Here is a 24,664-nt window from a genome sequence, read left to right on the forward strand (position 1 = left end):
GAAACTGTTAGGAAGTTTCCCAGTTTTGCTTTTTTTTTTTTTTTGCTAATTCCCTACCAATTTTATTATTATTCCTAATGTTTTTATTTCTTTCATTTCCAACTAAAGAATTTATTGCAGTGTTACTTTTATTTGACATATTTGGTAAATGTCAAGATACAAGATCATTGAAATTTCCATTTGATAGCATTTTATTATTTTAAAAGGCATTATATATTTTGAAAATGAAAATATGCAGATTAAACAAAAGGCTTCGGTTCCATTTTGTTTTGGTATCATAGGAAATACAGGACATAGACTTGATTCTAGACAGAAGTGTGGTTTATTTTTCCTATGGAAAACAAGTGGCTATCTCTTTCCCTATCCATCACCACCTATCAGACCAACTGAACTCTCCCAACCCAATATCCCTCTGTGCCTCAATTTCTCTAGATATAAAAGGATACTCAATAGTACTATCTTCCATTCATAGGCAGATTGTAAGAACCTGTGACAGAAAAATCTCCACAGAACAGAACTGTCATTGCAGAATTTGTTTGGTGCCTTTGTGACAGTTCTAAAAGTGAGGATTACCCTAATATAAAGGAAAGTGGAACCAGAAAGGATTTTGACTTGCTAAAATGAAAGGGAATTAAGCAAAGGAAGCTATTCCTTTCATTAATGCAGTCAGATTCCATTTGAGATGTTCCTTGCTTCCAGAGAACACATGAGTTCTTTGTAACTGAGTCATCAGTTTTCTGGCTTTGCCTCTCAAAAAGGATATTAGAAGTACATTCAGTCTAGGAAACAACATTTCATAGAAGATCTCTCTCTCTCTCTCTCTCTCTTTTTCTCTCTCTCTCAGTGCCTGTCTTGGGGCTTGAATTTTGAGCCTGAGCCCTGTCCCTGATATTCTTTTTCTCAAGGCTAACACTCTACCACTTGAGCCACAGCACCACTTTCAGCTACTTCCGAGTAATTTATTGGAGATAAGAGTCTCATGGACCTTCCTGCCTGGATGGCTTTGAACTGCGATCCTCAGAACTCAGCCTCCTGGGTAGCTAGGATTAGTGTGAGACACCAGCACCTGGCTTAGTCTTCCTTTTATTCAACACCTTTTTGTGGATTTTTTTCTTTCTGATTTCTCTTCATCCCTCCTTCCTCTACCTCTCATCTCTTCTGTCTTCTAACCTGTCAATTTCCATTTTCTTTGTACCTTCACTGTGGTGTTTGACATCTATTCCTACCCCCCTTTCTCTTTACTTTCCTCTTTCTCACTTTTCTCCCTGAAAAAAATTCCTGATCAGCATTGTCCTATCTATGCTTATTTATGCCATCACTCAATGACCTCTAAGAGCTTTTCTAATTCCTTAGTATATACCCAGAATCCCTCATGCTCACTGTCAGTATCGGATGCCTTAAGACAAACTGAGATCCTAAGGCTCAGGTGGTAAAGCACCTTCCTTGCAAGCTCAAAGCCTTTAGTTCAAACTTCAGCACTTCCAAAATAAAATAAAATAAAAGTGAAGTGGAAGCTGATGTCAACTAGTGGATCTTTCTGAGCTCTTTATCGAAAGCTTCATGTATACAGCAGGCTCTTTAAGTCTCTGTAAGACCAGGTTGGACAAACCTTTATTGGGACAAACCACAGTTTTGTGCTAAGACCATATATTTATTACTGTTTCCTTTCTTTTCCTTCCTATTTTTCTGTCTTTCTCTTTCCTTCCTTCCTCCTTTCTTTCTGTACTGGAGTTGGAACTCAGGGTCTAATGCTTACTAGGCCAATGTAGCTGGGACCACAGGCACATGGCACCACATCCAGCTTACCTGCATGAAGATAGAGTCTCATGAACTTTTCTCATGGCCTGGCACCTCATCAGATGATATTATATGCACTGAGCTATCAGCTGAGAAGGGTCTCACAAACTTTTTTTCCCCAGCTGGCCTTTAACCATGTTCTACTTGCTCTCAGACTGCCCCCCCCCCAAAATAGTTTTGATCACTGGTACCTGGCTATTTCAGAATGAACTCCTAGCAATAGGGTCCTAAGTGACCATGTAGTTACCATGTCTGATTGTCTTCTGCACTTTGTGATTTAAAGAAATACCTACTACCTCATCTGTTCCTTGGAGCAACGCTGTGAAGCAGTCCTCCTTTCATGCTTTCCTCTGGGGCAATAAAAATGAACTAGGACTTGCTCTTCTTGGACTCAGCCCTAGATTACTAACTTCAGATTAAAGTTCTTTCTGTCATGATGGTGGTTTCCAAGCCTAGAAGCTCATCAAAATCACCTGTAAAGAGCTTAACAAACAAGAGTCATAGTCCCACTATGGACCTTCTATGTCATCCTCAGGTGAGACTTGCCATATGTTGTCCCACAGATGTATGTGGCCCCCACACCCACTGCCTTCCATCTCACCAGCTCTGATGGCCATTCTAGTCTATGTCACCCAGAATGACAACTGTGATTTTAGAGGCTAGCTGTACCATTGAAAACCTAGTTGCTTACACTGGTTACTCCTTTGATTGGGAAAAGCCCATTTATACAATTCAAGCTCTTCCTTCTCTAGAACCTACCTGGATTAAAAGCCTAACTTCTATGAAAACCAAGGTTAAAATTACTGCTATACCCAGGCGCTGGTGTCTCACACCTGTAATCCTAGCTACTCAGGAGGCTGAGGATTGTGGTTTGAAGCCAGCCCAGGCAGAAAAGTCCATGAAGCTCTTATCTCCAATTAAGCACACACACACACACACACACACACACACACACACACACACACACACACACACACACACACACACACACACACACACACCAGAAGTGGAGCTGTGGCTCAAGTGGTAGAGTGCTAGCCTTGAGCACAAAAGCTCAGGGACAGCTCCTAGGCATTGAGATCAAGCCCAAGACTGGAAAAAGAAAAGAAAGGAAAAGGAAAGAGAAGAAAAATTATGGCTATAGCTTTCACGAACCTCGGGTAGAAAAGATCAGGAAGTGTGATGGCCATACTTGGGAAGGCCTCAGAAAGGCTACTGAGAGGCTTCTGAACTGAGAATAGGGATCTTCTTGAGCAGCTGCCTCCAAACAACTGGACCCAAGCTAGTTGGACATGTCTGGAAGGATGCTTGTATTGGTGGGACTTTGTAAAGATAGGGGCAAGGACACTGGCAATTAAGTGACTATAAACCCATCCAATGATCACTGCATTGGTTTTGTAGAAGGAGGATTGTAACTGGTAGGAAAGCTCTTTTTGTCTGAAAAAGTCCAGTTTGGACACTCACAGAAACTTCCATCAGGCAAACCACTAAACCCTAAATTAGGTCAGGAGAATCCCTTACCACTGAGGTTCTCTGGAGGAACAATTAGGAGTTGGTATAAGAAGTCTCCCAAAATGGCTTAACCTGCCACAAACCCAGCAAGTGGACACTTCTGAATGGATTGCCTCCCAAGAGGGGTGTAGGGGCACAGGGGAGTAGGCTACTAGCCTAAGCTCTGAGTGTAGGTCAGCCTGGTAAACAATTATAATGGTCTGGAGAGCTGGTTAAATAGTTGAAGCAAGTTGAAATTTGCAAAACACATTATTAACAAGGGCCTGATGAAGTGCCAGAAGAGCCTGCCAACAGGGACAGCTGGAAGGCCAATTTTTCAGTCAATACTGAAAGGTACCCACTTAAGTATCTGAGTCCACACACCACTGATTCTCCCTCCCCCTCCCCACCCCGCCTCAACTCCCCTGGCTCAATACTCCTGTTTAATCAGTTAATTGCATGGAGGAGTCTCTGCTGACATATCTTACACTCAAATCTATACTGGAGTGAAAGAAAAGTGCTTTACTGCAGTGCAACTGGGGTTCTGGGTGCAGCCTATGGGCTTGGGTCTTGCCCAGTGCTTCCTACTGCTATGGCACTAGGTGGCTGGACCTTGCAGAAATTCAATGAAGATCCTTTAAAGAGCACCAGGTCTCATCTGGTCCCCAAAGAGATATCTGCATGGTGAACCAGATGCTGCCACGCCTCTGAGCATTGGTCTCCAGAGGGACTGGGAGGGGCAGGGGATTGCCTGGGTCCTACACCTAGGAGCCAAGTCAGACAGGCATGCCACCATGTGTGGGTGGCAGATGTGATGAATGAGGTAAGCAGTGAATGTTCTGAAGAAGAGTGCATGGAAGAAGATGCTGAGGCTGCACCCAGCAGCCCGGCTCAAGGAATAGCACACTCCCCAGCACACAAGAGAAAAGCATTCAGAATGAGATCCAGCAATCAGCAAACATCCTCTGGAGCTTGTGCCACCTGGAAGGTAGCAACATGGTGATGCAATCTAAGTCAAACTTGCAAACCAAAACACCAGCTGGACACATGTGAAGTGATTCATGGGGAAACAGTCCATGTTAATGAGGAGTCTTCTTCTTCTCTGCTTACCTTTGTCATCAAGTGGAGTTTTGTGCCTTCCCATAATCTCATCCTCTGTAGCATTCAAGTTCCGAATCAGAAAGTATGTGGTCATTTTCCCTTTTCCTTTCACCTCAATTTCACCCCTCTCCATGATTTCAAATCCTTGATTTTCCAAGGCTCTGCACAGAGAAAAAAAAAATATACCAGATACAAAAGATCACAGAGAGGGTGATACAAGAAGCCCAGAAGAGGAGGGAGGACCCGAGACATCAGCCAGAGCCCACAGGGATGACAGGGAAAGCAGTGGAGGAAGGAGAGAGATCAGAAGGTCAGATATTCTGAGCAGGGGGCCAAAGATCTGAGCAGAGGGAACCCACCCAATCCCTGTTGCATTTACCACAATGCTCCTCCCTCCAATCTATCCCTCACACATGCAGCCTCCTTATTTCCCCTCTACTGCTTGTTTGTTGTTGTTGTTTTTTACCCCACCCTACCCCCAGTGCTCCAGTTTTGTCTAAATTCTTCTTTGAAACTCCTTATTCAATATTAAGCTCAGGCATCTCCACAAATCCTTCCTTTCCAGGGTCAGACCTCTGTCCCCACATTCCATGCCATGCTCTAATTTCTTCAGGCAACGAAGTAGAATAGTTAGAGAGAGTCTGATGCTCATCTTTCATCTATGTTCTTTTTCCTGGCCTACTTTGACCGAAGGCAAGTTATTAACCTTTTCACCTTATTTTTTTTCACATATGTAAGTTAGAATAATAGTAATAGATCTTTGTGAAGTTATTCACCGGCAAATGAATTAGCATGAGGGCAAAAATTTTATAGAATAAATATAGCCTACTGCAAGTGCTTAAGAAACTGTAAGCTTGCTTCATATATATATACTTGTGTTTAGCTCACTTCAAAAATAATTTGCTAGGAGAGTGGGCACAGTGGCTCACGCTTGTAATCTCAGCCACTTGGGGAATAAATAGGTGTTTGAAGCCAGCCAGGGCCAAAAGTTGGTAAGACTGTTTCAAAGAATAAGGAAGGCATGATAGCGCATACGTGTAATGCCAACTACATATGAGTCAGAGGTAGGAGGATCACTGTAAAAGGCCAGGCTGAAAAAAATCACAAGACCCTATCTGAAAAATAAAACTAAAGCAAGAAGAGCATGGCTTAAGTGGTAGAGTGGCAGGTATAAACCCTGAGTTCAAAACCCCAGCACTGCAGGAAAAAAAAAATTACCAGTTTTCTTTCTTACTCCTCTAAAGTAAGAGTAAGCAAACTTTTTCAGTAAAAGCCAAGATAGTATATATTTCAGGCCTTATAGGCCATATAATCTGTCACAACTACTCAACTCTGCTATAGTATCAAGTCACAAGCTATAGAAAATACATAAAGAGCATGATTATGTACCAATAAAAACAAGCATCCAATTGTATATAGCCCGTGAGTTATAACTTGTTGTTCTTTCACTAAACTATGTTTCTTGAGAGTGAAAATTACATTATGGTAGAAGTTGAATCCTATTTATTATCTGGCACAATGCATCTAAGTGATGTACAGGAAATAAAGCATGCATTCCCTCCACTATTCCCCCTTCTATGAATGCTAGGCATTTGGTAAATTCTGGAAGAAGAAAGGGACAAAGGAAGGCATGAGTCCATGCATTGGATACCTGTAGGCTGTAGGGCTGAGGTGCACTTTGTTGGGAAGCCCATGACTTTCCATCCTAGAGGCTGTGTTCACAGTGTCACCAAACAAGCAGTACCGTGGCATCTTGTCTCCCACAACACCTGCTAAGACTGGTCCAGTGTGGATCCCCACTCTGATCTGTACAGAGAAAACTGCACTGAAAAGAAACCATCCTTTTGCTTTCATGGCATCATTTATATAAAGTGAAACCCACAGATATTAAAGTGTTTAGCTCCCTAAATACGGAAAAATAGATACATCACTGTAAATGCCATCACCCTAACAGAAAGAACCAATTTCTTATTACTTTTACCAAAGATTAATTTGCATGTTCCGGAACACCCCACAAATGAAATCATAGTGTTTCCTAGCTAGCTTCATTGACTTAATATAGTGTTTTTGAGATTCAGTCCTATTGTTGTGTGTATCAGCAGTTCATTATTTTTATTGGTGAATAGCAAAGCTCCACTGTGATTCATGTATCCATTTTCTTCTTCATGAGCATTTATTTGGAATGTTATATCATTAAAGGCTACTATAAACATTTCTGAACTTGGAGAAAATGAGGGAAGAGGTGGCCCTGTTCAAAAAGAAATTCGCTGAATACCTGACATACAAAATGGCAACTCCTCTGTATTTCGCCTTTACAATAAAAATTAAAATAAAAACATTTCTGTACGAACATTTTAGTGGACATACACTTTCACTCTTATGTAGCTACCTACAAGTGGAAGTTCCACTTCTCGGTCACAAGTACATATTTATTTAATTTTCCCATCGAAACAAAACTGTTGAACAATTCTCCAGAGTTTATTCTCAGTTCTCCATTGTCTACTGCCACCAGGAAGAAGAGCCTTCCAGATGTCCAAATGTTTCCACCATTTTGTCCTTCCAGTGCATAGGAAATGCTATTTCATCGTGATTTTAATTTACACGTTCCTGGTAGCTAATGATGCATATTTTCAACACACATATTGTATATTGCTATATATCTCTTTTTGTGAAAAGTTTGGCCAGGTTTTTTTCCTCAGTTAAGAAATTGGGTTGTACATTGTTTATTTCTAATGAATATGCACTGTATATCTATTTGGACATGTGCAATGTGTAAGTAAACATAGTATTTTCCTTAGTCTGTATATTCATTTTCTTTAATAATAAGAAATTTTGAATATTGTTAAATACACTTATTTGCTTAGACATTCATACAAAATCGCAGAGTGGGCAGTTAGAACAATAGCCCTCTATTTTCTCATGTTTCTAGAGGCTAGAATACTGAATCCAAGTGTGGGCAGATTTAGTTTCTCCTGAGGCTCTTCTCCATGACTGTCACCATGTCCTCACATGGCCTTTCCCCTGTGTAGAGGGCCACCCTAACATCTCTGTCCTATTTCCTCTTCTTATAAGGACATCAGTCAAGGTGAATTAGCCTCTCCCTCAAGGTCTCATTTTACCTTACTTACTTGGATTGAGTCTCTGTCTCCAAATGCAATCACAGGTCCTGAAGCCTAAGACCTCAACATATAAATTTTGAGGGATGCAAGTTTTCCTATCACACTAGATATGTTTTCTTTTCTGTTTACTGCCTTTTAAACTCTTCACTGCCTTTTTGCACTGAGAAAGTATTGTTTATACCAGAGTCAGGAACCTCTTTCCTGTGGACTTCCATCAAGAATTCTAGCTTTTATGGTTAGAATGGTCCTTGCCCCATACTTTGTAGGACTGTCATATGTACTTGGCAAAAACTAAGGGTACCTGACAGGAGTTTTTCTTAGTTCTCTTAGTGGGCCACTGCCTTGCATTTGAGGGGGATTCTACACATCTCAAGGAGTTCTCAACTGTCCTCCCCTGGCCCTCGCCTTTGGCTAAAAGAATCTCATGTGTTTGGTGAAGGCCTGCGGGAGAGAACTGGTAGATAGACGCCAACTATGTGGCTGGACTATGGGGGATTTTAACTTCAAGAACTAAGATCAGGGGGCACCAAGTTATGATTTTAGCCTCCTATGATCATGAAAAGCTCACTAAACTTTAGCTTGCTCTCTTCTATTTCTAAATTTAATTTTATTGTTAAGGTGATGCACAGAGTGGTTACAGTTCCGCAGTTCCATCCGTGAGGTAGTGCGTACATTTCGTGCTGAGTGTTGTTACCCTTCCCTCATTTTTCTCCTACTTCCCCTCTTCTAAAGTTCGCCTCTGCAGTCATACTTTTCCTGCTGCTCTATCTTGGATGAGTACAATCCTGATATCTCCTCCTTGAAAATAAGAGTCACTTTCTGTAATTTATTCCAGTTTGGGGTTTTTGCTCACTGTTGGGACTGAAAAAATCTGCTAGGATAGGAACTTTTTTTTTTTTTTTACATTCTAACTAGACCTTTTTGTCTTTTTGTATTAGATTTCATTCTCCTTGAAATAAGATTGTAAATTCTAGGAAAAGGGCCTGTTAATATATCTCTGAATCCTTTAAAGCAACTCATAATACTACTTCTCTCATGCATGCTATGTCTTCCTCAAATGTGTATTAAAGAATGCAGGAACAAAAGAAGAAAACGTCTCAATATATGCTAGTCGAGAAATGGTGGCACAATTTTCTAAAGAGGTAAGATGCCTTCCCCCTTCCCCCTACATCCTTGAATAAATCATACAATATATTGTTCCTGATGGCTGGATAATGATGTGCCTATATCTCTAGTCTTAGCTCAGAATTGCTAACATCCTTTCCTGATTGTTTGTTTGGGTTTTGTTTTTAATACATCCCGAAATTCAGTTTGAATTTCATTCTTCTTGGTACAGCATTATTTTCATCTAATACTCTCTTCCATTCCTCTTCCTATTGACAGCATATATTTCAATTATTTTTTCTTCAGTGGCTTACATTACAGTCCTTCGATAGAAAGGCTTGTCTTTTATCTGATCATCTTATCCCTACTTCCTCATCACCTTCCCATTCTGATTTTTACTTATTACGTGGAAGGTTTTATTCAACAGATGTGCACTACGAGTTTCCAGTAAGTCAAGGGACTGTGGTTGTTTTGTTCTTGTGATGGCCTAAAGCCAGTTTTACTTAGAGGACTACAGTGGACATTCTAGCCAGGACCCCACACTATTCTCAGCCTACAAATATCTTTCAGAATCTCCTGTAAAAGGTTATAACTTGGAGAAATCATTTTCCATCTTAAAGTTGGTTTTATTTTCAGTTGGCTATTAAGTTTAGTTTGAGCTTTGGCATGGGCAGGGCAGGGTTGTAGATGTAAAAAGGCAGAGAGAACAGGCTCTGAGCCATCTCAGGGGGAATCAGGATCTGCTGTTGGTTAAAGATAATTTCTAATTCTCATCTCGCAGACTGTCCAGCTTCTATCATGTGCATAAATGTCCATGCATGGAAGAGTGGCTTCCTGAGAGAAAAGCGAGCAGATGTCGCGCTAACAGTATGTGGTGGAAGGAAAGCCATTCCTGAATATCTTAGGGTATTGCCATGCCTGGGTTGTAGACGGAAGACAGCTTCACACCTCTGCCTGAGCTCTAAACTGTCAGATGACATGTTGGATATGCAATTTTCCCAAGCAGGGTGTTGAGTTGGCTGTGCTATAAACCTGAGCCACCTGTTGAAATGCTTGAACAAAAAAGCAGGAATAGTAAATGAGCTGGCTTTCAAAATAAATGGAGCCCTACAAGGTAAATAGAGAGATGTGCCTACCATCCTGAATTATAGACAAAGGAGGGCTACAGTGAATCACAGGAAAATCCACAGCCTTTTCTGAAATTTGAGAGAAGTTGAGACCTTAGTACCAATAGATAGATAGACAGACAGATAGACAGACAGATAGATAGATATCTTTTTCTTAGACACATATGCAAGGGATCAAAAGGCTTTGGAGAAATTCTCCATCTTAAATACTGTAATACATCCCATTATCACCTGAGAAGAGGAGAATTCTACTTTTGTGTGAGACATGTTTGTATTAAGCAAGACGTTGGTTTGCCCTCTACCTGGATGGGTTCTCCAGTAACAGGATTCATCACTTCCTTTGCAGAAATTCTCATCCCCAAGGCAAAATTCGCCACCCTTTGAGCATGGCTTCCAATAGGAACTGGCACACCTCCTACCACCATATAAGCATCACCTATTGTTTCCACCTGCCAGGGGAAAAAAGTACTCAGAGAGATTCCTTCACACTAAATATGTCACTAAATATGCTTTTAATTCCTCATATATTGAGACAAGAACAATGTTAGAGCTGTGACTCTCTGCCAAGGGTTTGAGGAACATGAAGAAGGTGGGGAGAAGGAATATGACTCTAAAAACCATGGAAGAGCCAACAACGACTTGCTTTTTTTTTTTTTTTTAACAGTACTGAGGTTTGAACTCAGGACCTCATACTTGCTAGGCATGTACTCTACCACTAAGCCATACATCCAGCCCAGTCTTTCACGTGTTATTTTTTAGGATAGGTCTTGCGTCCTTCCTGGGTATAAGCCTGAGACATGATCCTCCTACTGTGGACTTCCCATAGTAGCTGGAATCACAGACATATGCCACTTTATACAGTTTTCCTTCTGTGAAAATGGAATTTCATAGATTTTTCTCCGATGTAGCTTCAAATGACAGACATACACTACTGAGCTCAGCTATGAGTTAGGAAGGGGTTCTCAAAGAAGTTTTCTGCCTAGGCTGTCCCCTATACCACATTCCTCCTATTTTCAGCCTCCCAAGTAGCTAAGATTACAGATACCTTGCTCCTTTTTCTTTTCTTTTCTTCTGAAGATAGCACTGGCATCTCATAAATGCCAGGCAAGTGCCCTATCCCTAAGCTATATCCCATCTCCATGTCTACTTTTAGTGGAAACATATCCCAGAGAAGATGAACCTTCTGGGGTAGTAGTGTGATTCTGTTAGATAATACTTATCTGAATGAGAGTTTTTGTTGAATTCAGGAGCAGAAAACTTCTCAAGGGTACTAAAGTATCATCTTAATGCCAGATATTATGAAAAGGTTCCTAAAAAACAAGTTCATTGTCTGGAAATAAATGGTATAGGTGGTAGAGTGCTTCCTAGCATATATGAGGCTCTGAGTTCAATCCCCAGTCCTGAGGGGAAAGAAAACTAAAATTCCTAAAATTCTTTCAATAATTTCAATCTACTCTTCTCTTTATCCTACTCACATGCACACCAAGACTAGTGCAGATAAAGATGAAGAAAGACTTAGAATCAAGTGTCTGCCCAGCCATAGTACCTACTCCCAGCTCCTTCCCACACTCACTTTGTAGACTTCATGGACACTGGTTAGTCTGTCAAACTTGGAGTACATTGAATTCAGCATGTTCACTATCTGGATAGGTTCACAGGCAGCACAGATGTTAGTAAATGTTACCACATCACTGAAAAGGATCGTGCAGGTTTCAAATTCTCCTGCAACAGAAATTGTTGTCAATGATAGCCAAGGATATAGAATAATAAATCTGTGGTTTTTGGATGCAAATATTCTTCTCACCCTCTTGCCTTTGTTTTATATCCTTCACTGGCTTCTCATCCTCCTTCAATATTAGATAATCCTGACTTTCATCTCATCTTACATTTTTCAGATGTTTATAACAATCGTTCATATGATCCATGATTAGCCATCACCCACAGAGCAGAAACTCCTGTATCCTATAACTCCACGCTAGAATTTTTCTCTCGAGCTCTCCCACATCTCCTTCACTACATGGAGAATATCACAGACATCTCAAAATCAACATTCTTCTCTGACCTGGTTTCCTCATCAGGACTCTACTTCTTTCTCTTCCATCTTAGGACAAAGCATCATATGTTTTTCTGTTGGCAATCTCAGACTCCTCACTGAGTCCCATCTCTGACATTCCCCACACATTAGGATGTGACTCTGCTGTCTCTCCCTGAACTACCTTAGCACAGGCCTTAACCTTCTCTCAATCTACCTTGCTCTGCTGTATTGCCTATACCAAACAGCCCAAACTACACTTAACAAAACTAGGTACTTCCGTCATAAGAGAAACAAACTTCAGTGGATCACCATTGCTTACAAAATAAAAGCCAGTTTCGTTTACCATAGTCATCCAGATCTATCACTGTATCTCTTGAACCGCATCCTTCCCCTTCTAATCATTAAATACCACTTGTGAATGTACCCACATTCTAGGAACAAGGACTGCCACTGCCTGAAAATTTATTTTCAAATTGTTTTATCTTTGCTCTTGCTAAGCCATCCTTCCAATGCTCTTCCTTTCTTTGCCTGCTGGAGTTCAAACTAAAAGCCTACCTCAATTGCCACACACTTTCACAAAGTGTGTTCACAGCCTTATTCTACCCCATCTCCTCTCCTTATTAATCTCTCTGTGATCTGTGATTCCACATTTCTTGGAAAGAGTATGGGGGGAGATAGCATGAATTGGGGAGTTAGAGGACTTAGCATGATTTGTTTCCACCTCACAAGTAAGAACAAATGTCAATATGGATGTATAGAATGGGAAGCACCCTCTTATAGAAAAGTTAAAAAAATAAGTAAAACAGCATATGTAAACTATATAATGCAGTTCCCCCCAGCATACTATTTGCTCTTTAATGCACATTAGTCTCCTTCCTTTGGTCAGTCCCATTGCTAGGATTCTCTCTCTGCCAAAACCAAAAAGCTGTGTGTTCCTTTGCGTCCTTTGATATAGCTTCTGACACTATTCATAGGGCATGTCTATGGATGAATGCATCTGAAGTAATTAGGAAGTGAGCTCAGCATAAACACAACATCCTCCCTTCAGAAATAGCACTTCCAGAATGTTCCTCAGAGGCTCCTCATGATTTAGTTAAGATGTATATTAATTCCAATGATAAAGACCCGGCTCTTAGTCACTGAATCATAATGCCAGTCCTAGAACATAGCCCATATTCTTAAAAATCTAATATATTCATGTGTCATTGATTAGCATTTTAATCTAATGTACATTTCACTCCTGTATTACCATTGTTATTCTTCATGTAAAGAAGAGGAACTATGGAGATGCAGGTTTGGCAATTAGCCTGAGATGCTACCACTTACAAGTGATGGAGTCAAAATTCAACTTCAGATCTTCCTGGTTCAAAGTTCATTTCCCTACCCATGAGGATACAGTGCCCCTTACTCAGAAGTCCCCCCAAAGAGAAGGGACATCTCACCTGCGGCGACCTTTTTGCCCTCCTTTAGCTGATTGGCTACATGTTCCGGCAGCATAGCGTACAGCAAGGTCTCTGTCTTCTTCTTTTCGATGGCCAGGTGCTTGGAGAGGATGCAAAGCTCCTCCTTTTTCATTTCCAACTGGTTGGACAGCTCCATCTCTGCCAGACGCTGCTGGTTGAGGAGGATGAGGTCCCTGGTGGTGTCGTGGGGGGCAATATCTGAGAGGTGCATCTTGTGCTCCTCCAGCTCTTGCAGGCTGCGGAGCTTTGGTGAGCACATGAATATCATGCATCGCAGTGACTCCATCCAGATCATCTGGCCTTCACATCACCAAGAGAAATGCAAAAGAGAGTCTGTCATTAAGATGGGAGCTCATGAGCCCACCACAGAGTAAGGCGTCCTCTGTGTGTGTGTGTGTGTGTGTGTGTGTGTTCTAGTCACTGCATAGTCTGCTCTCCCCTTTCGGTCAAGTGTCTTGTGAATTACCTATGCTTTCTATCTCCCCCTGTTGCCCCTCCCTCATAGATGTCCTCCTGGCTGCTATTCTCACTTTAAGGTGGCTCCCACATGTGTCCAGACTGTCAACCCCAACACTGGTTTCTCAGTTTTATCTTTTGTTGTTGGTAGTAGTGGTCATGGGGCTTGAACTCAAGGCTTGGGCACTGTCCCTGAGCTTTTGTGCTCAAGGCTAATGCTCTACTACTTTGACCCATGACTCTACTTCTGGGTTTTTTTTTTTTGCCGGGAGGGTGGGGTAGTTAACTGGAGATAAGAGTCTCATGGACTTTTCTGCCCAGGCTGGCTATGAATTGCCATCCTTAGATCTCAGCCTCCTGAGTAGCTAGGATTACAGGTATGAGCTACCAGTGGCCCACTTAAGTTTTATCTTTATTTGGCCTTTCTGCTTTTGATAATATTAACCCAAACATCCTTCCTGAATACTCACTCCTTGGGGCTTTCTCTATGAAAAAAATACACACACCTACACACAAACACACACACACACACACACACACACACACACACACACACACACACACACATTGGGGAGTAGGTAATCCTAGCTACTCAGGAGTCTGAGATCTGAGGATTATAGTTCAAAACCAGCCCAGGCAGAAAACTTCACAAGACTCTTATCTACAATAAGCACCAAAAAGCCAGAAGTAGGGACATGGCTCAAGTGGCAAAGGGGTAGCCTTGAGCAAAAAAAGCTCAGGGGCAGTGCCTGGGCCCTGAGTTCAAGCCCCAGTACCAACACATGTGCACACACACACATCGTTCTTTAAATTTTTGCATTTCACTTAGCCTCATCTTATATGGTCATATGTACATAGCTTTAAATAGGGACCCAAGGGTTTATCTTTGTCACTGTTGTTTTTAAGGTACTATGTGATTTTTTTGTTTCTTTTGTACGTTCTTCCCCCCATGGTATAACCCCTGTTTTAACTGTATTTGATTCTGGTGCCCTGCATCTTGTATACACATTTTTCTAATTTGGGGAAGAGAAGGGAAATAACAAAATTCTGAAATAAGGATACAGGTTGACCCATTGTAACAATGAGATGTACAAGACACTGTGTTGAAAATGAACTTTACAAATTCAGGGGGAGGGGAGAGAAGTTGGGGAGGTGGGGAGGGAAGAGATGGTAAGGAAAAATCAAAGGAGGGGTAACAATGCTCTAAAGGAAATGTTCTCATTACCTTCCTCGTAACTGTAACCCCTATGTACAGTATCGTTACAATAAAAAATATATACTAAAAAAATTGTGCCGGGTGCTGGTGACTCATGCCTGTAATCCTAGCTACTCAGGAGGCTGAGATCTGAGGATCACTGTTCAAAGCCAGTCCAGGCAGGAAACTCCATGAGACTCTTATCTCCAATAAACCACTAGAAAACTGGAAATGACCCTGTGGCTCAAGCAGTAGAGCGCTCAACTTAAGCTGAAGAGTGCAGGGACAGCACCTAAGCCCAGAGTTCAAGCCCCATGACTGACAAAAAAATTACAAAAAAAATTACATTTGCTCCAAATTTGTCTTGATTGTTCTGTTTTAATATTACAAGATTACTATCTGACAGTGTGCTAACAGTGAGTCTGAATCTCCAGAGAAACCATGCTTCCCAGCATGTATTTTCTTATTTACTTCATCAAACATACGTATTTGTATTACCAGAAAAAGACAACCAGGTATCTTTTTGCAATCTGAAAATTTTGTTTTAAAATATGTAACACTAGGCTCTGGTAGCTCATGCCTATAAGCCTAACTACTCAGGACACTGAGATCTTAGAATTGCTATTCAAAGCCAACCTGGGAAGAAAAATCTGTGAGATTCTTACCTACATTTAGTCATATGCAAAAGCCAGAAGAAGAGCTATGGCTCAAGTGGTAGAGTGATAGCTGTGAACAAAAAGCTAGGACTGGCACACATACACATACACTAGATAGGTAGAAAAAGAGAGAGAGCCAGAAAGAGAGCTTCTGCTTAAAGTCAAGGTAGATATATATATATATATATATATATATATATATATATATATATATTTAAATTTTGCCAGATGAATAGTTATAGTGCATTTTATTTAAATAATAAGTCATTATAAAATGGCACTTTTGTTAAAGGTACTTAGACAAAAATACTCATATATATGTATGTGTGAATATATATATATATATATATATATATGTCATATATGTATGCATATCCAAATTACCCCCTAAGATAACCATGATCATTTATGCTTCCATTAAAATTATTTTTTCATTACTACCTTTCAAGTACTTTCTATTTCCTCATAGCATTTTCTCTTTCTTTATTAATTTTTAGCACATGGGTACTTTGCCACTACTGCTACCCACACACATCATTTTACAGAGAAGGGATTAGGCAATGACTAAAGGTGACAAAAATCTCTCCCTCCCATGAGGGCAGGAAGGGAAGAGAAAGGAGGTATTACCTCGAAGTTTGAGTGTGGGCTGATGTTGCCATGTTTCTGGCATCATTTCTCTCCGTGTCTTCAGGACAAATTGGCTGTTGATAAACTTGCAAATGCTGAAAATGTTGAAGGTAACTTGAGGATGAACGATGGAGAAATACTCATCTAGTCGGATCTTTTGGGTCTGGAGTCCTGGGACATACTTCTGAATATTCACACCAGCTTGTTTGATCCTCAGCTACCCACAGAGCATATGTCAGACTGAAGAACAGAAAGCTCTCCCCCATGATCCTCCCCTTAGAAATATTATGGGTCAGGCTTTGTGACTTACTAAGGAGAAAGGAGGTTGGGTTATGGAGTAAATATCATGATTTTCTTTTTCTTTCTTTTTTTTTTTTGGGTCCAGTCGTGGGGCCTGAACTCTAGGACTGGGCACTATCCCTCAGCTCTTCAGCTCAAGGCTAGCGCTCTACCATTTGAGCCACAGCGCCACTTCCGGCTTTTTTCTTTTTGCTTATGTGGTGCTCAGGAATCGAACCCAGGGCCTCATGCATGCAAGGCAAGCACTCTACCACTGAGCCACCTTCCCAGCCCCATCATGATTTTTATATGGAAATAAATCTGAAGTTAACATCTGAAAAGGAATACAATAGTGTAAGAGTTCTCAGAAGCATACTCTTGACTAGGAAGAAAGATCTGTCAAAGCTATTAGTAAGATCAATACCACTTTACTAGCTTTGGAAAACATTTCTCTGTCTCTGACTCTGTCTCTCTCTGGGGGGATGTCTTTCTGTCTGTCTGTCTCTGTCTCTGTCTCATGAAGAAATCAGCACATCCCATAGCTTTGGATCTGACACCTAGACTGGATGAAGGAGTCTATTAAGGACATAGGAAGAGGTTCCACTGCTATCTTCCGGAAAGAAAAAGTAGGTGTCTTTTGCATTAAAATGTCTAATAGTGCTGGGTGTCAGTGGCTCAAGCCTGCAATCCTAGCTACTCAGAAAGCTGAGAACTGAGAATCACAGTTCAAAGCAGCCCATCAGAAAAGTCCATGAGACTATTATCTCCAATTAACTACTAAAAAGCTGGAAATGGTTCCATGTCTCAAAGTAGTAGTACACTAGCCTCAAATACAAGGAGAGTGCCCAGGCCCTGAGTTCAAGCCCCAGAACAGTGCCCAGGCCCTGAGTTCAAGCCCCAGAACCGGCACACAAATTTTTTTTTTTTTTTTGTCGGTCGTGGGGCTTGAACTCTGGGCCTGGGTGCTGTCCCTCAGCTCTTCAGCTCAAAGCGAGCGGTCTACCACTTGAGCTACCGTGCCACTTCCGGTTTTCTGGTGGTTTATTGGAGATAGGAGTCTCACGGTCTCTCCTGCCTGGGCTGGCTTTGAACCATGATCCTCAGATCTCAGCCTCCTGCGTAGCTAGGATTACAGGTATGAGCCACCAGCGCCCGGCTCCGGCACACAAATTTTTTTTAAAAAGTTCAATTCACACAGTAAGACCAAAAGAGGGTATTTTTAGGAGAGGATCACAAGGGCTCAATGGCTATGTACTTACAATCATATAAAATGATACTTACCAAAGTAAGCTCCAAGAAGGGGAAACAAGAGGTTTTTTATTTTACTTATTGCAGGTCCTTTACTTTTGTTTTTTGTTTTTCTGTTTTTTTTCTCTTTTGCTGCTGTTTTTTATTTCTGTACCTTTTGTCTTGTATGTAAATTTATCTGATTTGGGGAAGGGAAGACTGTAAAAATTCAACTTTCTTTTTGGGCATATATGTTATTAAATTTTCTGTTATTCTATGTCCAAAACTTAAAAAAGAAAGACAAATTTTTAAAGTAGAATTTAAGGCTGGGAAGGTGGCTCAGTGGTAGAGTGCTTGTCTTGCATGCATGAGGCCCTGGGTTGGATTCCTCAGCACCACATAAGCAGGAAAAGTAGGAAGTGGCACTGTGGCTCAAGTGGTTGCGTGCTAGCCTTAAGCTGAAGAGCTAAGGGACAGTACCCAGGCCCAGAATTCAGTCCCTGTGACCAACAAAAAAAGAAAGAAAGAAAGAAAGAAAAAGAAATGAAAGTAGAATTTAAATGACTAGAAGTGGCAGGAATAATAATGATGATAGTGATGCTTGTGGCATTGGGCAAAGTTGCCATACACTCATTTAAGATCCTCTCATTATTTTACATGGGGATTTTTTTTTTAACCATAGTGGGAGTTTCTCTGTGAGCAGAAACAACCTAAGATGAATAAATTTCATAGAATCTGTATCTAGCAGTCAACTGGGTGATTTAATATGCCTATAGATTACAATAAATACAAGAGAAAATTATAATGGCTTAAATCATTTTAACTGAATTGTTAACCAAATCCATTTTGTTTATTTGCCCTTAAAATGATTTCATAATCAACTCAGCTGATGGGTAGTTTATCCTGGTAAATGAATAACAATGAAACTTAAATGATCATGCTTATGTGAAGTGAAGTGTGGTGATATTGAAAGCAGTGGTAAGAATGGTAGGTGGTAATATTTAGAAATCCACCCGACCATTGCTAGTATGTTCTGATATTTGTTTCTTTTTTGTTGTTGTTGGGGCTTGCACTCGGGGCCTGGGCACTGTCACTGCTCTGCTCAAGGCTAGTGCTCTCCCACTTTGAGCCACAGCTCCACTTCTGGTTTTCTGGTGGTTACCTGGAGATAAAAATCTCACTGACTTTCCTGCCTAGGCTAACTTTGAACCATGATCCTCAGATCTCAACCTCTGACTAGCTAGGATTACAGGTGCAAGCCACCAGCATGCAGCATTCTGATGTGCTTTTAGAGAGTGAAATTTAGTGCCATATTCATTTCTTTTTTTTTCTGATGGCAAAATTTCTCATTGATTCATTCAAACCTCCCTCCCATATCTATGAGGAAGATCCTGCATATGGTTTCTGAAGGATTCCATAAATTTAATGAAACAAAGTTAGTGGTACTGTAAAGGGAAAAGCTAGTGAAGTAAAAGTCCCCACCAACTTTAAGAATCTAAAAGTCTTGGCCCTTCTCGGGATGATTCCCAGGTACAAACTCCAGATCCTTACTGTTTCATCAAAGACAATGTGGAAAGGAAAAGCATTGCAGAACGTCCTCTCTTCAATCCAGAGCTTCTCAGGATACATGGGCTCGAAGGAGTCCCTGAGGCGCCCTGTATTATAGAAAGGGAATGTGGTACTGAAAGCCAGGTCTTGCTGAAGCCCTCGCCCAGAGCTGTGCTGGGGACAGGCTTAGAATCTTAAGCATCTCACAGTGAAGTGCAATCCCGACTCTTTCACACAGGCTCTCTCAGCATCTCCAGATGGCCCCAGCAATTCTTCCAAATTAAAACAAACAGAAAACTTGCTACCAGGTTGAGAAGCCCTCCTGCCCCCTGCCAAGTTTCTGCCTGCCGCTAAAGAGTTTCTGGGCCAATTGAGTATGTCTTGCCATGAAAACAGAGTCGGCATTGAAATGGTGACAGGCAGACAATGAGCTAGCAGAGCAGAGCGTGTGCGCCGGGCCCAGCATCAGGGACATTTGCCATGGAGCTTTTTAGACTGACAGTTTTGGGTGGCACATGAAAATTTAACCAACAGTCCTATTTGGCAGGGGGTAGAGATACGAGGCAGCAGCCTTTTTGATATGAAAATCTCTTAGACAAAGGATGTCAATTGCATGTTTGACTCATTTGCCACAGCTTGAAGGACTCAGAATGCAGCGCTTTGAGTCCTGCAGACCTCCTCCCAGATGCATGTCATCTGACTCCCAGGGCCATGGTGAAGAACACCAGTTCCCTTCTCCCAGTAGATCAGAGCCCTTATTTCTAACTTGAGCATTAGGTCTTGGCTGTTAGATCTGCTTAAGTGTCCATAAGGGTATGCCATAGAGAGATTATGAGCTTCATTTTGCAAATGAAAAGATGGAGGACCTTATCTAAAGTTACCTAACCCCTAAGAGATGGAGCCAGAAATCTGCTTTCTTGGCTCTTGATCTACTACTGTCCTTTGCATTACTGATGCCCATGGTTATTATCCACTGATTTCCCATCCCAAAATGCACCCTAATTAAGGAGGCGTGAATCCAGAAGAAGAGCTATTGAAAATTTACTGCTCTCAATAGTCATCAGTGTCTTCAACACTCATCAACTGGGACTCCACCCCTCTCTGCAGTGGTTATAAAGGAAAATGCATCTCTACATTGCTCAGCACACACAGAAGGTCCATTGGAAGGCAAGATAGAGTCTGGAGTTGTTGTTGTTTTTATACTGGTCCTGGGGCTTGAACTCAGGACCTGGATGTGGTTCCTGAGCTTTTATTTTACTCTAAGCTAGCATTCTACTACTTGAGCCACTGCTCTACTTCCAGCTTTTCTGGAAGTTAATTGGAGATAAAAGTCTTACAGGCTTTCCTGACAAGACTAGTTTTGAACCATGATCCTAAGATCTCAGTCTCCTGAGGAGCTAGGATTATAGGTATTAGTCGCCAGCACCTGGTTGAGTCTGAAGTTTTAAAATTTAAAAACCATAAGTAGCAAATCCAAGCTCTGATGAAATCAGGGACATTGCAATCTCACAGGCTTTGTGCTATTTCTGCACAGAAACTGTTTCCACTGCAAACCAGGCAATCTTTCTGAACAGAGTCCAGGCTGGGAGAATATGCCACTTACCTTTTCCAAACATGACTACCCCCCTCACAACATCCCAGGGGGATTTCTTCCCAGGATAAACAGACACACTCAAATATTTTTCCTTCATCCTGAGGAAAGCTGTCTCAAGAGCCTGCAGATGGCAGGGAGAGAAGCAAAGGGAGATGGTCACATGAGTTGAGGTAGACAAACCCTGCCTACTTCCATGGGGTCCGTCTTTATATGTGGAACAGGGTCCATGGACAGATCCCTGGAGGATCTGTGCTTTTTTATAGCATAGTAAACCTCGTACTTGTTGGTCTCTCGGGATGTCCTCTTGGTCTTGTAACTTGTTTGGCCTTGCCCTTCTTATCTGCCTGCAAGCCTTCTGCATAACCAGAAATACAACATGTTCTTTCTTCCCTGTTCTCCCCACCTCCTCATTCATGTCAAGTATATCCAAGGTCACATCAATGTTGAAGAAGTCCTTAGCCACAGCCTCAATGATACCTGCAGAGGAGGACATCCATTTGTAAGGAATGACAGAAGACAATGCATGAGGGGGGAAAAATCAAGGTGTGCAATTTCTGACAGATGTTTTAGGGTTCAAGTACAAGCTCTATCTTAAGATAGGGAACATATGACAGATTAATGAAGTAAAAATATGCAGAGATGGAATGTAACCCCACTGTCCTAATATCTGGTTCAACTCTTTTGTTTTGTTTTTAGAAAGGTGTTTGCCTCATTAAACACACTCTGGAAATAATACAGGCAAAACTCAGTTTTATGAGAATTTATGATCATATTTTCAAAGGTGTTGCCCTAGTATTCATGACAGTACTTTTTTTGGGGGGGAGGAACTTCATTTTATTTTATTTTATTATTTTTATTGTGAGAATACCATACAGAGGAGTTACAATTACATGGGCAAGATAACGAGAACATTTCTTATCAAGCATTGTTGCCTTGTACTTTTTATAATAGTGAATGATTAGTATCAGTTAAAAATACAACTATAGGAGAATCATTAAGATAATTATGATACAAAAATCATTAATTCAGTCACATGATGTGGGTTTAGGGACTGGAGGTGTAGGTCAGTGGTAGAGTACATACTCACTATGCATGAAGCTCTGGATTTACTTCAGCACACTAAAGAAAACCCATAGCATAACACAATAACAAAAACCCACAACTCAACCCAAATGTGTTTTGGAAGACTATGTGCAGGCATAAAAGCATGTTCTTTCTAGAATGGTAAAAATAAAAAGGAGGGATGCAAAAACACTTATAGAATTATATCATGCTACCAACACCTGCATACTTGAAAGTGTTAAAATAAACATGATCCTTTTTTCTTTTTTTCAAATTTTGGCAACTTCTTTTCAAAGCTCAAGGACTTTGGGAATAATGACAACAGGAGTCAGCTCCAATGAGGAGCTCTCTCCCCACTGCAGGCTGTGGCCTTGCTGGAGAACTCATGGGAATCCTTCCTTCCTCACTAAGAGGCCTCAGATCTCCAGGACCGATGGAGTTATTTTATACCTGGTACTATATGGCACAGACCACTTCTGTCAGAGTAGTAATGGAGGAGCATTTCCCCATCTGCTCCTCTCTCCACACGAAATGATGGTGCATTCATCTCCTAATTGAAAGACACAGAGAAGGCAAATTGTTTAAGTTATGACTTTAAGTCCTCATGAAATAATCTATAATAATATTCAATTATAATGCATGGGACTATATTCCCCCATATTGTTCCAGTCACATCGTACCTCCCATGATCTCTCTCAACTGTTGCTAATCCCCAAACAGCTCCACATGGCAAGTATTATTTCCAGTTTAGAGCAGAGGAAACTGAGATGCAATGAAGTTAAAGTTAGATTAGTGACAGAACAATGCTTACCTACCCCTGCCTCCAAACGAGCCCTTGGTACCCTGTCATTCCGCATCATCTACCCATACTACTGCAAGGAATGCTTCACTAGAAGTTGCCAAAAAAGGCTTAATGGATCTCTGCTAGTCATGGTCACTGACCAAGTGACTATGGGCATCTCCAAAGAAAGACCAAAGGCTCAGAGGAATTTCCTAATGGAATGAATTGATCTGTTTCTTGTTCTAGAAGGATCATATCATCTGTGGTACCAAGTTCCATTTTTGGAAAAGAGAATCCTTCAAGAACATATCCAAAAAATTTTCCTTCTCCAGGAATAAATTTTGGCACTCAAGAAAGCCCCATCTCAGGGTTGGTGAGATGTTCCTTGGGAGAGAAGGGTTGAAAAATCTCCCTGGGGAATTCTTTGGGAGAAGCAACCATTTCCTCCTGCTTAATCAGCAGGCAGTACAATGTCATGAACACACAGCTTTTGGTCTGAGGGGATGAAGAGGTTGGAGTGGTGGATTACAGTCCTCTCCCATGGCATGCAAGGCTGCGGGTGAAAATGGGCTCCTTATTTTTCAACATTCTCTATTTCCAAAAGCATATACATAGTTACACATATGTTGTTATACATTTGTGTTCATATCTTGATGAAATTCTCTTAGGAGAATTAAGAGCATGCATCAATGTTTATAAATGACTCAGCATAACATCTGCCTCAAAATTAGCAATCACTGAAACTTAGCTAAAAAAGTAACAGCTTAAGGCACAATTGTAGCCAGGATACATGCTTTAAGGGAAATCATCACTATCTTACTTTATATAATTTTGCCTAAAAAGACAATCTGTAGTACTTTGTCTAATTTAAAGCATTATATAGCTATTTGGTATGGTGACCTGTATTTTATTTCATTTTGTACATTTTCACATTTAAACATCTTATTTAGTTTATAATATGCAAAACGTCCTCACATATTCCCAGAGAGATTCTATTCTATTTTTGCTTGTGTAACAATTAGATTTTGGCAAGTGACTATGTTTTTTTTTGTTTTTTGTTTTTTTTGCAAGTGACTATGTTTTGAGACTTGACGATCAGTGGAGGGATCGGGTGTAAAAATAGTTGCCTTAGGACTTGTGAACCTTAATTTCTTTTACTTTTATTCAGGAGGTGAAGAAATGCCATGAGCATAGTAATTCTTTCTCTAAAATAATGACACATTAGATTAGCCAAATTTCAAATGAGAGATATTAAAATACTATGGAAGTTCATAGAAGAGGCCTAACTTGTGTTTTTTAATATTTAAGCTAAAAGTTTGACACAAAATTTGTCATGTAAATTCTTATACGTTTTAAACTGTACTAAACAGAGAGGAAGGAAAGGAGAAATGTCTTTTCTGAGTCTATTACAATGCTATGAACTTTATCTGTTATCTCTTTTTTTAAAAAACTTTTTTTTTTGTCGGTTGTGGGGCCTGAACTCTGGGCCTGGGCGCTGTCCCTCAGCTCTTCAGCTCAAGGCTAGTCCTCTGCCACTTGAGCCACATCTCCACTTTTTATCCCTTTTTTTTTTATCCACAGTCATATGAGGTAAATTCTTTTATTCCTACTTTCCTTTGTCTCTGTGCCCATTACCTTAAAAAGTAGTGACTACATAGTAGCATTTAATATTTTTTCTCTTTTTCCTTCTCTTTCAATATTTTATTCTTTTCAATACTGGGGTCTCAACTCAGGACTCGGTGATTGTTAGGCAAGAGCTCTACCACTTTAACCAGGTCCCCTAGCCCTATGTTTTTGTTGCTGTGGTACCAGTTTTTTTCAAGTACCATCTGCTTTTAACCTGGTGCTGGCCTTGAACCACAAACCTCCTAACATCACTCCTTATGTAGTTGAGATTTTACAGGAATAAACCAATATGTCTGGCAAAATCTTAATAACTATTAAATAAATAATAGAACAATAACTTGTCCAGAATTACATAGCTGGCAAATTGAAGATCTGG

The 24,664-nt window shown here is 40.8% G+C and overlaps 1 protein-coding gene and 1 non-coding gene across 2 annotated transcripts in view; both read right to left on the bottom strand.

The window, feature by feature from the left end:
- Positions 1–24,664, bottom strand: part of LOC122112891 (guanylate cyclase soluble subunit beta-2-like) — a 49,400-nt gene that overhangs the window by 1,530 nt on the left and 23,206 nt on the right. Inside the window, exons 4-13 of the mRNA XM_042685845.1 lie at positions 22,332–22,431; positions 21,100–21,296; positions 20,829–20,940; positions 19,229–19,332; positions 16,172–16,388; positions 13,217–13,537; positions 11,313–11,461; positions 10,042–10,188; positions 6,041–6,195; positions 4,399–4,550 (exon numbers count right to left, since the gene is read on the bottom strand). Coding sequence (XP_042541779.1) covers positions 4,399–4,550; positions 6,041–6,195; positions 10,042–10,188; positions 11,313–11,461; positions 13,217–13,537; positions 16,172–16,388; positions 19,229–19,332; positions 20,829–20,940; positions 21,100–21,296; positions 22,332–22,431 — 1,654 coding nt within the window. The remainder of the gene's footprint in view (positions 1–4,398; positions 4,551–6,040; positions 6,196–10,041; positions 10,189–11,312; positions 11,462–13,216; positions 13,538–16,171; positions 16,389–19,228; positions 19,333–20,828; positions 20,941–21,099; positions 21,297–22,331; positions 22,432–24,664) is intronic.
- Positions 10,398–10,473, bottom strand: Trnaa-agc. Its single transcript has one exon. It is a non-coding gene; the product is annotated as a tRNA-Ala (tRNA).

The sequence above is a fragment of the Dipodomys spectabilis genome, unplaced genomic scaffold, assembly GCF_019054845.1.
Source record: "Dipodomys spectabilis isolate Male_0828 unplaced genomic scaffold, ASM1905484v1 ptg000095l, whole genome shotgun sequence".
NCBI classification, from domain to species: domain Eukaryota; kingdom Metazoa; phylum Chordata; class Mammalia; order Rodentia; family Heteromyidae; genus Dipodomys; species Dipodomys spectabilis.